The 13423-nt window shown below is 37.2% G+C and overlaps 1 protein-coding gene across 2 annotated transcripts in view; it reads right to left on the bottom strand.

Moving 5' to 3' along the window:
• ANXA10 (annexin A10) overlaps positions 1-13423 on the bottom strand; it is a 71442-nt gene that overhangs the window by 6761 nt on the left and 51258 nt on the right. For both annotated transcript variants that reach the window (XM_017887892.1, XM_017887893.1), the window contains exons 7-9: positions 3480-3533; positions 3290-3383; positions 1631-1726 (exon numbers count right to left, since the gene is read on the bottom strand). In XM_017887892.1, the coding sequence (XP_017743381.1) occupies positions 1631-1726; positions 3290-3383; positions 3480-3533 (244 nt within the window). The remainder of the gene's footprint in view (positions 1-1630; positions 1727-3289; positions 3384-3479; positions 3534-13423) is intronic.

Below are 13423 nucleotides of genomic sequence, written 5' to 3'. Positions count from 1 at the left end.
TGTATGGACCACAACTGGTCTAGACCAGTTTTAGAAGTCATCTAATAAAAACTGCTAAGGCAATTAGAACAGCCTAGAGCCTGGTCAACAGTTATCCTTGCTGGAAGTCAGTTGATGATCATAAACTTTCAGTAATGTTTATTTGAATAGGTTAACAAATTAATACATGAGTGGGTAATGTATGAGAGGCTATCATTTCTAGCCAGAATGAAATCATCATAACAGTGTTTCCCTAGTAGTTTAAGTAATTATTTTAGGTTGTGAGATTATACCCTCATCTTTTCTTTCATTTTTAATACATGAAATGTCATAATCGCTTTTGAGTCACTAGTCTTTATAACCTTGAAGGCAGTGACTTTTGCTGTTTTTGTTGTTTCATTGTTCTATCTGTAGTGCCTAAGTCAGTGTCTAGAACAGTAGGTGCTCAATAAATGTCTACTGAGTGAATAAATCAGTTGAAATGTTTTCTGCTATTTATAATGTCCACCACTTCCTCTCTTATGTCCACTGCTTTGTGGCAGGGGTCTATAGTGGAAAGCAAGCTATCTTGAGATTTGGATATTATGAGTTTTAGTCATAACTTTGTTGCTAATCAGCTGATGGGCTTTGAGGCAGTCAGTTAATTTCCTTAGGCATTGTTTATAAAATGAAGGATTTTGATGTGGTATGTGGTTATTAAATTTTGTAGAGAATTTTCTGGAATAAATGTGACATTCTCAGAAAAAATACACAGTTATTAATAGTCATTTCTTGCATACTATTTTAGGGGCTTCATCAAACTGTTTTCATGGAACCCTAGCTTGAGACTTCTTTACTGGATAAGCTACAAAAGTTCCTTTATCTCACAGCTGTCACACTCATGTATGCCTCTGCCGTTCAAGGATGGAAAATCACAATATTCATTTATTCAACTAGTATCTAAGTGATTACTTGACTGTGCCTTCGATGGAGATATTTCACAATGACCCCCTTTGGTCGTCCCTGAAATGTGTGCTGTCAACTCACAGCACAGTACAAGACAAAGGTAGTTCTATTGCACAGGTAGTTCTATTGCAGTTTTTCTGGATAACTAACCCTGTTTTGTCCTCTATGGAGGGATATTATTTCTTAGGAAGGAGCAAGAGGTGTGCCACCATCACAATAGCCTGAGGAAAATCACTACTTAGTAAATCTCTTTTATGGTAGGATTTACTCCTAAACCAAAATTTGTTAGTAATGGTCACTAAAAAATCCTTTACCTCCTAAAGAGAAGAAAAGCACACTGTTAAGTATTTATCTGCTCTTGAGCAAGGGAATGGAAGTCAGTAAAGATAAAATGGATTGAACAGTGTGAGAAGCCAATTCCGAAGAGAAAATACCTGAGAATGATGTGTTTTCTGGTATGAAAGTTGAACTAGCTCTTAGGGAAGGGTATCAGTTCATTAAAGTCATCAGGTTGCCAGTTCAGTGCATTTTATTAGTAACTGATGTACTCTTCCCCTATGGAGTTTACGTCCTTTTAAATAATAAAATTCAAGGGAAAAAATGACTCGATCAAGAGCTTACTCATCCATCTTTAGTTTATTCACAGCCACTCAGCATTTATTGAGAAATAAAATGTCTGCTGTACTTCAAATAATTTATTACTTACCAATTGCAACCAACAGCTCCTGAAAGTACCCATCATAACATTCATTAATGGCATCTACCATGTCTTGCCCAGAAATATTTTGAAATTCCTGAAAAACTTCAACAAATTGATGTAATTCAAAGGAGATTTTGAAAATATTATAAATGTATAATATAAATATTAATTAGATTGTTACACATACTAAAAATCCATATTTTCCATAAAATAATTAAAAGTACGACTGCTACCAATTCTGTTTACTATAAATACCATTGAAACAAATACAGATACTCTTAGTAGAGTCATCATAAATCTTGAACTTCAAAGACCTGTTATTATTCTCTTCTCCTGGGAAACAAATGCCACCTCCAGTGAGACCCACTAACTCACTGCTGATTTAAATTGAGAGGAAGCACACAGCAAGCCATTATTTATGGACCAGTCATTTAGGACATATATAATAGGCTTATGTCAACAACAAACTTCCTACTAGAGCTTAAATATGAGAATTAAGTGTAAAATTCCTCTCTGTGATGATTAAAATAGCAAAGTATCTATAAAGAACATTCTGAGAAAGATGAAATCAACTTTATGGTTGTAGACTAGGGTTTACTAATTTAGAATTGTGTTAAATTAAGATTCCTTATTTCAAGAACTTAGTTATCTGACTATCCCAGGCAACTTTAGTTCTCATCCATTGTTACTAAAAATTAGAAGCAAGAAGATGTCTTTTTTTTTTTTTTTTTTTTTTTTTTGAGACAGAGTCTCGCTCTGTCGCCCGGACTGGAGTGCAGTGGCCAGATCTCAGCTCACTTCAAGCTCCGCCTCCCGGGTTTACGCCATTCTCCTGCCTCAGCCTCCCCAGTAGCTGGGACTACAGGCGCCCGCCACCTCGCCCGGCTTGTTTTTTGTATTTTTTTAGTAGAGACAGGGTTTCACCGTGTTAACCAGGATGGTCTCGATCTCCTGACCTCGTGATCCACCCATCTCGGCCTTCCAAAGTGCTAGGATTACAGGCTTGAGCCACCACGCCTGGCCAGAAGATGTCTTTTCATTATTATTATATAATTATCATTAAGACAGGTAATGTCTCTTATTGACTTGTAAAGTCCAGATGTGGGATTGGGGTAGGGTAGGCCATCTGTTGGAAATTTTCAGCCATTTTTGTATTTTATATAGAAAAAACAAAATTTGTTTTAATAAAAGAAAAGAAAGATACTGTAGTTTAGGGAATAAACAAAGGGCAAACTAACATGAGTGCACTCTCTAAAACCAATAAGTTTCTATCAATATTGCAGAAATCATGACATCAATAATAATGACCTTGATGCAGTATTGACTGGTTAAACTATATTTACTATACATTTTTGCAAGACAACATATAATATACCTAATAAGAAATAACTAATATATTTGAATAAGTACTCCATCAAATACAGAGACAATTTTTAAAATGCTCAGTATTTGAAAGTTATTGGAAAAAATATTAAGGAAATACTTCTCCCTTAGTAATGTCATTAAATAAGGCACATCTTATAAACAAAATTCAAAATAAGTACCTTTGAGGTAACTGACTTTCCTCTATTCCCTTGTAATATATCATTTTTGTTTCTAGTAAACCACCTTCTTTTTGTCATATAATAGGTTGAGTAGCTGGAAAGAACCCCAGTTAATAATTACCGAGCCACAGCTGCTGGTAGCTCTTGTTGCACAGGATCATTTGCAGCATGGTTTTGTGCTCCCCCGTCTTCTGCTGACAGGCTTCCCATAGGACCTGGAACATTAGCCAGCAGAGAAGTAGCATCAGAACCACTCCAGCCCATTTTAACCAAGGTTCTTTGCAGTCAGTCTGAGAACTGGCTCTAGTTACCATTGCATCCTGAGCAGCCATAGCAGGGTCTGCATATCCTTCCTCTCTGGTCCCCTGTAAAGTAAGCACAGGTTTTCCATGTAAATGTTCTTAGTCAGCAACTCATATAGGATTAGTGGGACCAAAATCCTGGAACTACTAAACATTCTGATTGTCCCTAAGGAACTTCTATTATTATCTGGAGTAAGTGTTCATTTCCTGATTTCCTGAATACTTTAGAAGATAGTATATAAGGTGTTCTCTTAAAATGTGCATTATTTTATTTTACTTTTTCTTTGCAGCATTAGTAATGTTTGAAAGACATTGAGACATTTTTCAGTTTTCCAAGTCTCTGTGCAGTATCTTCTCTGTTATCAAACTGAGTATCCACTGCCTGACCATGGCAGTGGGTGTTAGAAATGAGTGTTAACATTGTTAGAGCAAAAATGCAGAGAAGGTCCATCTCTGACTTGCACAATAGGACTTGTACAACAACAAAATAGTAATGAAATTCAGACTTTGTGCAGTTAGAATATGTTGTAAATCTGTTTAACTCTCACTCCATTATCATTTAGAGAACAGACATGGTCCAATTGATCATTTCAAACAGGAGGGAAGGGGCACTAACCAATGCAGGGAACATTGATTCCTGAGGGTTATGAGGGCCAGTGGGGAGAAAGATGTAGGGAGGCATGTTATCAGTCTAATGAACTGTTTCTTTTGGGTCCAGATATAGAGGGGAGGCTTTCTCACTCCAATTATGTTAAGAGAACACTGAAAGTACAGTAGTTTCTGCTTCTACCTTTTTTTTTTTTTTTTTTTTTTTTTTGAGACAGGGCCTTACTCCATTGCACAGGTTAGAATGCAGTGGCACGATCATAGTTCACTGTAATCTCAACCTCCTGGACTCAAGCAATCCTCCTGCCTCAGCCTCCCGAGTAGCTTGGACCACAGGCATGTACCACCATGATTAGCTAATTTTTTTTCTCAGAAAGGGGATCTCGCCATATTGACAAGGTAGACTGGTCTTGAACTCCTGGCCTCAAGCGATTCTTCTGTGTCAGCCTCTCAAAATATTGGGGTGACAGGCATAAGCCACTGTGCCTAGCTCTATCATCTTTTAGGACACTGGAAATAGCCACAGTGTAGTGAACCCAGTGAGACAGCAAGATTGGGCACAGGGAGGTCTTGAACACAACTTCCTTGAATTAACCTCAATCCCTAAGTAGTATGAATGGAATCCCAAATTTCTTACATGTGGAGGAACTTGCAATCTAGCTGAGAACCTGTGGGGAAGCTTGCCAGATTGAGTTATTTATGACCATGGCAGGGACAGTGTTCCAGCAGTCAAGGGCTACAGGATAGACCACATTGACTTGAACTGTGTGGGAGACACAGCTAGACCTTTAGGGGAGTCTTCAGCTCCCGTGAGAGTAAAGGTGAGGCTAAATCATCCTGAAAGGTTACTCTGACCAAACTGGTCAGTTTGGCTCTGACCAAAGTGAGACAGAGAAAAGATCATAAGTTAAATCAGTGGCTTATCTTGGCAGCTAACACTGATAAATGCTCATATGCTGGTCATTGACACCTCATATGTTCTTGTCCAGAATTGCCAAGAATTGCTACTCCATAGTCAAGACCAGCAAAAATGTGGGCAATATCTTGATCTAAGGACACAGTGACCTTCCTGTTCCCAAGATATTTCATTAACCACACACACACATCTCTCTACCAATTGCCTTCTTAGAGAGAAAGGAGGAAGATGGCCAAAATCTGAGAGTCAAATACTTAACCCAATAAAAGTATGAATGAGATTGAACATGCACCCACATTCACTATTCGAAGTATTACAGAGATTAAATTTGCCACTTTAGATTAAATATTAGGGCTTTTTTTCTTGATAACAAAAAGCTAGAGGCATATGAGAAAGTGCAATTTATTCACAAAGAAATAAGAAAGCTACCATTTGTGAGTAAATTTGTAGCCCTGGAACATTTAATGTTTAATCATAACTCTAAAGTTGTATGTCCCCTAAAGGTAAACAACTGATGGGAAATAGGCATGAGTTTGTCAGTCACATTTCTTCTTCTTCGATTTCCTTTGCTTAAAATACCAAGAGACTAAGGCTGCACATATGCAATTCTTAATTTGAAATCTGTGTATTAAATTAAAGGAGTGAATAATGTTATTGAGTGGTAGGACTCTGGGTATTATTTTCAAATCACGGAAATGTTGAGGTGCAGGTACCCTAAAAGTTCCACCTCATATTTTGGAGACAAAAATTAGAGATATTAAGTGAATTGCCCAAGTTCTGATTGTTAGAGAAGAATGTTTATTAATAAATTTCAGTGGCATTTCTGACTCTGAGGTCTGGTTACTATACTCTCCCTTAGCCTAAATAACTTATTATTTTTACACAATATCCTCTGGCTCACTTTCAAGTTCTCTCTTATGATTTTAATTTATACCAAGTAACAAACAATTGAAAATAATATGCTATATCTTCTGTGACAATATGCCATTTATTTAATAACATACATTTGTGGTAATTCTTAGTCTTCATCTTATTTAATCTATCAGTAGGGTTTGATATAATTGCCATTCTCTTCTTCTTGATATACTTTCATCACTTGGCTTCCAGGATCCTGCAATCTATTTTATTTTATTGGTTACTCCTCAGTCTTGTGAACTGGTTTCTCTTCTTTTCAATCTCTTAATTTTGGAAGGTCCAGGTAGTCACTCTTTGATCATCTTTTTGTCTGTATTTACATTTCTTCTCTTGATAATGTTATCTACTCAGGTGGCTTTAAATTTCATCTATATTGTAATGATACCCATTTATCTTACCTATTTATTTATTTACATCTCTAGCAAAGATCTGTCATCTGAACTTCAGATATGTACATTCCAATTGCGAAGTCAGCATCTCCAGTTGATTTTCTAAACTACATATCAGGTTTAGCATGTTGAAAATCCATTGCCTTGACTCCCTGCATCTCAAACTCTTTCTATAGTCCCAGTCTTCCACACTGCACTTCATCCTTTCTGTTGCTCAGACTAAGAAACAGAGTCACATTTGATTCCGTTTTCTTTGGCCTTTTTATAGCCCACATCCAATTCCTCAGGAAATAATATAGACACTGCCTTCAAAATGACACAGCATTTTTTTCTGTGCATTTTGCCAGTTGGAGGCCTCCATGGCTGGCAATGCTCCTGCCTGGGCCTTGCTCACCCTGGGCTTGTGGCAGGAGGTACCCTGCCCATTCAGCCTGTTGGGCTGTGTTTGATATGCAACCTGGCCTGGATCCCATGGCCACTGTGACTGCACACTCAGCCCACAGAGTGAGGGAGTGTGTGAGTGAGTGAGCATGGGGTCCAGCTGGCTGCTCCAATCACTGGCACAGGTGTGGGCTCCATGTGGGGCTTGTGGCTGGACCAGGCATGTCACAAGTGACTTCAGCGTCCAGATGAAGGGGACATGGTGGTGCCTGAAAACTTAGAGATGCCTGGTAAATGGGGGTGTGTTAGCTATTTTAGTTCCACCATCCGCAGCCTGACTTAAGGGGGCATGTGGAGCCAAGCAGCTCCTTCTCCCCTTGCTTGGTGAGTGGAAAGGGAGTGCTACATTGCTGCAGCTCTATTCCTACTCGCTGTTTGGCAGGTCCCAAGTTCTTGCCCCACATCCAAGGAGAATGAGATTACACTGACAGCCAGTGGGTGAACAAGGCGAAGAGTCTTGTTGAGTGAAGAAACAGCTCTCAGCAGAAAAGGAGACCCAAGCTGGGCAGCCCCGTTACCCAAAGTCAGGTAGTTCCTCCCCCACCACCCAAAGGTGGACAGTACCCTGGTCTGGCTGAGTCCAGGGTTTTTATGGGCTCAGAACGGGGGCATATGTGCTGATTGGTTTGTTAGTATGTAAAAAAAGGCTAAAAAAAGGCACCACTCAAAGATGGGCACAACAGTGTCAAAAACCAATTAGGGAAGGGTAGGAATATGTAAAACAGGTGAAGGGTAGGGATCAACCAGAGGAAAGCACCTCACATGGGAAGAGTGGTTCCCAATCCGGTCTGTGGATTTATCTGAGACTTGTAGATGAGTTTTCGGCTTTAAACTGTGTTTGGTGTGAAGGTTGGGTTTCACCGCCCCTATCTGCCTAAAGATTTGTCTGTCTCCTGCTGCTATCTAAAATACATCCAGAAACTGGGAACTTACCACCACTGCCAATGCTCTCCTATGGGTCCAAGTTAATATTACAGGTAGCTTTACTGTTGAAGCAGCCTCCTTACAGGCTTCTGTTTCTACCTTTGTCTCCCTGTAGTCTTTTCTTAGTATAGCAGCTATTGTGAATATTTTAAAGCATAAGACCACATTCCTTCGCTAAAGACCCAGCAATGACTTACCTCATATCCATTTCACTCAAAGGAAAAGCCAAAGTCCTTAAAATGGCTTCAGGATTTGACATAATCTTACCACGTGCTACTTCTCTGAATTCACTTACTATTATAGTACGTTTCCTTTGCTTGCTCAGAGGCCACCAACTGGCCTTCTTGCTATCCCTCATACCCATTAGCTTTTTTTTACCTTACATTTTTCTCTAGCTATACTCTTTACTTGGAACATCCTATCACATTGATTTATTTGTTAACTCATTCTTTTATCCATATTTTTGCTCAAATCTCATCTTCTCAATGAGGCCTACTCTGACCAACCTATATAATATGGCAGGAGGGGCACAGCGGCTCACGCCTATAATCCCAACAATTTGGGAGGCTGAGGCGGGTGGACATCTTCAGGTCAGGAGTTCAAGACCAGCCTGGCCAACATGGTGAAGCCCCATCTCTACTAAAAATACAAAAATTAGCCAGGTGTGGTGGCAGGCACCTGTAATCCCAGCTACTTGGGAGGCTGAGGCAGGAGAATTGCTTGAACCCAGGGGGCAGAGGTTGCAGTGAGCCGAGATTGTGCCATTGCACTCCCGCCTGGGTGACAAGAGCAAAACTCTGTCTCAAAAAAAAGAAAAAAAAATGGCAACCTATCCATTATGCTCAGCCCTACAATACCCTCTCCCTGTTACTCTGTTCTCCCATATCTTTCATCAACCTTCTAATATTTTATATAATACACCTATTTATTAAATTTATGTTTAATTGTCCATATTCTCTTGCTAGAATGTAAACATCTTAAGGGCTGGGATCTTTGTCTCTTCTGTTCACCAGTAATTCCCAATTATCTAAAATCATGATTGGCACATGGTAGGCATTCAAGAAATGTTAGTTGGAAAAGTAAAGAAATAACTTTAGATAGCAGACTTCAAAGATGCATCAGTGGATGTGGGAAGATTTTCTGGATTATTGATATTTTCTTAGTGATCTTCAGCCTTTATAGCTAAGTAAGCTCTGCCCTTGCAAAGTTTGTGAGAAATATTTAAGAATTTTCTGCAACTTTACATATCTGAAATATTGTTTGGAAAGATCATTGTTTTGGACATTTAACCTGAAATGGTGCTTCTCTGTTTATTTTCCTATGCAGCTAATTGCCAAGAGCACTTTAAGCACACTGGTGGTGGATTTAAACAACGTGAATAAGTAAGATTGTGATTTGGCTTTGACAAAGGCAGAGTCAAGCTGGCTTTGTCATGTAAAGGGCCTGAGATGGCCATGTGGTATATTTAATTGATGTAAATACCAGAAAATGGCATAAATGAGTACAGAATTTAGTTTAAGGGCATGATAAACATGGGAAGGGAAGAAATGAAAAGAAATAAGATGTGGGTGAAAATATTTGGAGGCGATAAATTGATTACAGATGATTATTGAAAGCTGTCGGCAATAACACTCCCAGAGGCCTCATTGTATGAGTTCAAGAAACTGTCAAAGGAGAATCCTGAAAGCCAAGGTAAGGAGTAAGTATCCAATTGGGTAGTTTCCATTCTCTCTCTTCCTGAAAACATTTATCATTTCCAGTGTGATTTGCACATATTGATTAATTAATCTCTAAGTGACTAATTTTTCATTATTTGACAGATAATTAGATCTTTCATAAATCTGTGTAATAAAAACATGCAGGAAGCATTGTGAGTCAGTTTAATAATTGGCATTAGTTTTCAAGAAGAATGTGTTCTAGCTCAGTTGTTTCCTTATTAGAAATCATCCTGTCAGGAAACACTTTATAGATAAAGCAAAAGATCTTCTCTTCTGGAAAATATGACAATGATTTTTAACACTAGCCATTTTATAAAATCCTAAGGCTCCTATGCTCCAATTACTCCAGTCTCTATTAATTCAAAAAACTGGGTGTGTCTGAATTTTAGTGACGTTAAAAATATGAAAACTGTGGGTCAGCTTTCCTTTGATTCTAAAAGTGAAGGTGCATAGGGAGGTAGAGGACTTGATTATAACAACCAAAGAATTAGAGAATATCTGTATTGGAAAGGAATTGAAAGAAGGACGAGCTCATATCCTTTAATTTACAGAGTAAAAACCTGAATCTCATAAAAGGTTAAGTGATAAATCCAAAGATACAAAACTGATGGGAGAGATTTGATTACACTGTGTCCCACAGTTATCCACTAGGAACTCACCAGCTCCAAATTTCACCTCCCTTCAGGAAGAAACTCCATTTATTTTTGTAAAATATCTAGACAGATTCCCTCTAAAATGGTGTACACCACAGACTATGATGAAGAGAAGTGATGGACTTTTACAATCCCATTATTCACTTTACATCTTTTCCAACGTTCTGAATTTACTGATCGAAATCCTTAGTCAGTGGTTTCAAACTGAGGAGCCATTAATGTAGAAATGAGAAGCCAATAGAAAATCTTCGAACTATTTAACAATCTAAGAGAAGTCATACATTTCACTAACAGTATAAATTATCATGGAACTTCTGATTTTCAAAGAGACTATTATTAAAGGAGATTATATTAAGTTTTTTAATAGTTTGTTACCTCTGTTTTCTATTATGAGTTAAATAATCTGTATGGAATGTGTATTATTGTATTTTTGTGTATTTTACATTTTAAGGAAAATGTACTGTGAGACTTTATAAGTATATATTGTTAAAGTAATAAAGTTAATTAATTTTATTAATTTTCCTTGGTTTCTTATAAAATGTAAGTCTTGATTCACCCACACTTTTTGGTATTGTATGTTGAAAGGAAAATTTTACTATACTTAAAAGTTGTTCCAAGGTTAAATACTCATACATATATTTAATGTTCCAATTCTGGAAATCGAACTTAAGAAGTAACACTTTTGGTGGAGCCACAAACTGAAAAGAGTCTTGGGTCCTGAATCATGGTTTGGAGAAGAGCTTTATGCCTATTAGGAACCAAAAGCCTAAAACTCTAAGCTTAAAACACAAGCAATAAAATGGTGATTCTGTCCTGTCTGCAGTATACAGGATTAGCTTTTTCTGTTAAGATAAATCTGGGAAATAAAGTTGTGTGTGGAAGCAATAAAAATCTGAGCTATTCATACATGTAATTCATAGAAATTTATAGGTGCTATGTTTTTTGAAAATTTTAATGAAATATGTAAGAAAGAAAATCAAATTAAAAATTCAAGTTGATGTTATATTTAAAAAAGTAATAGTTCATCCTATACATTCATAATCCAAATTAGGTAAAAACCAGTGATAAAATATTGTGTTATTTTAAAATATATGTATATCTATACAAATATTATATATACAAATACTCATACTCATGTACACACCCTATCATTAATAAAGCATATTGTTTAATTTTAGGAAAAAAATAACTACAATTGAGAATAAAATCGATTGCACTATTATATCCAAAAAATCACCATTCATTGATTATTTGTTCCCTTGTGATTTATTTTCCCTTGCGTTTCATTTTCGGAACTTGCGCTTTCCCCTGAAATACAAGAATGTTTGCTTTATAAAAATACACTGTGATCCTAATCCTTAGATGTCAGTTATTTTAGGTGGTTTATAGCTCAACCTTTAAGGAGGTGCAGAATGCTAAGAGGGTTTGAGTTTTGATCGTTGACATTTTACCAAATAGAAGTAGAATTGGAGTGGAACCAAATGGGGTTGGAGGTAGGAGCAATACAATTCAACAGCATAGGTATAGTGCATCTAGGCCTGATTTCATGTCAGCCCTTTCATTAAGTAGACCTGTAATGTCAGGCACACCACTTAACCTCTCTAAGCTTAAGTCTCCTCATCTCTAAGCAGAGGGGATATTGCCGGTTGGGTTTCCTGGGAAGCTGACTTTGAGACGGAGATCAGCATATAGCCTGTTAATGATGGAATGTTCTTGGGATCAACACCTATGGGAGGGAGGGAACACAGCAGGATCTGGCTGTGATGTAGTCCTAATGGAATTAAATGAAGTCCTTAGGAAAATAATTTTCTTTCTACTAAACAGCTTACTTTTTTTTTTGACAGAGTCTTGCTCTGTTACCCAGGCTGGAGTACAGTGGCCTGATTTCAGCTCACTGCAACCTCTACCTCCTGGGTTCAAGCAATTCTTCTGCCTCAGCCTCCCGAGTAGCTGGGAATACAGGCGCATACCACCAGGCCCAGCTAAGTTTTGTATTTTTAGTAGAAACGGAGTTTCACCATATTGGCTAGGCTGGTCTTGAACTCCTGAGTTCGTGATCTGCCCGCCTCGGCCTCCCAAAGTGCCGTGATTACAGACGTGAGCCAGTGTGCCCGGCCACGTTTTCCTTAAATGAATTGAAATACATTTGTAGGTAGATATTAAAGCAATAAAAACTTGTTTGATATTAGGATTTATAATGGTTTATAATGGAACTGTTGGCTTCACTCTGTTAGGTGTAATACCTGTGCCAAGAATCTCTGAGTGGAAACTGTTGCTTTAATTTATATTATTGTAGCAACATTATTGTAAAATTACCTTTTATTTTGAAAAAAAATTTTAATTAAAATTAATCTTATAAAATGCAAAAGTTAGAAAATATTCAATTGGCATCTTGTCAAGTGAGATTATTTTAAAATAGTAATTATTATTGCAAATGTATTTTTCTACAAATGACTTCAACTTCTGTTACAAATTAAAATGAGCTTATACCTACATTTTACCAGAAGCTTCAGTTTGTACTATGAAAAACCAAATTATCTTTTCTCCACTGACATGGATAAACCTGCAGATGAAAATCTTAGAATAGGATGATTTACTGAGGGTGGTGACATGGGAGTTTTATGAACTTTGCAGACAAATCACAGAAATCCAAATTCAACTAAGCCAAACCAAAACCAAACACAACAAAGCAAATTCTTGATATTAATTAAAATTTGATATAAAATTGAAATTTTTAATTGAAGGGTCAGTGAGTTTACTTGGTAATATGCCACATTTTCCAACTAATTCCTGTCAGCCCTTTCATTAAGTAGACCTGTAATAATGTCAGGACATCACTTAACCTCTCTAAGCTTAAGTCTCCTCATCTCTACACAGAGGGGACATTGCTAGTTGGGTTTCCTGGGAAGCTGCCTTTTAAATGGAGATCAACATACAGCCTGTTAATTATGGAATGTTCTTGGGATCAGCACCTATGGGAGAGAGGGAATAGAAACTGAATGATTTGAAAGACTCCAATCAGCCCAAATGACCAGTCTTTCTTCAATGTAGGACAGGTAATACTTAGCTTCCTCAGCAGTTTTTTATGGAAGACTGCTTTATTCCTAATGCAAAACTGACAATGGCTTGAGTGCATACATGTATGCACACACACAGACACACACATGCACACACAAAGGATAAAAAAGGATTAGAATTTGTATTGCTTAGCAATGAATGGCATTATTAGTTTAAATTATAAGTTTGTATTCCAGTCTGGCATATATATATACATATATATATTTTTTTCATTCTTTAATTGAATATTTAATTGAAATTATATTTCAAATATAATTTACATGTTACAAAGTTTTAAATTATATTAAAACGTTTTAATTACAATGAGCACATA

The sequence above is a fragment of the Rhinopithecus bieti genome, unplaced genomic scaffold (genome assembly GCF_001698545.2).
Source record: "Rhinopithecus bieti isolate Rb0 unplaced genomic scaffold, ASM169854v2 scaffold_16999, whole genome shotgun sequence".
In the NCBI taxonomy this organism is placed as follows: domain Eukaryota; kingdom Metazoa; phylum Chordata; class Mammalia; order Primates; family Cercopithecidae; genus Rhinopithecus; species Rhinopithecus bieti.
Note: the sequence above shows the minus strand (reverse complement) of the source record. Positions and strands in the feature narration are given on the sequence as shown.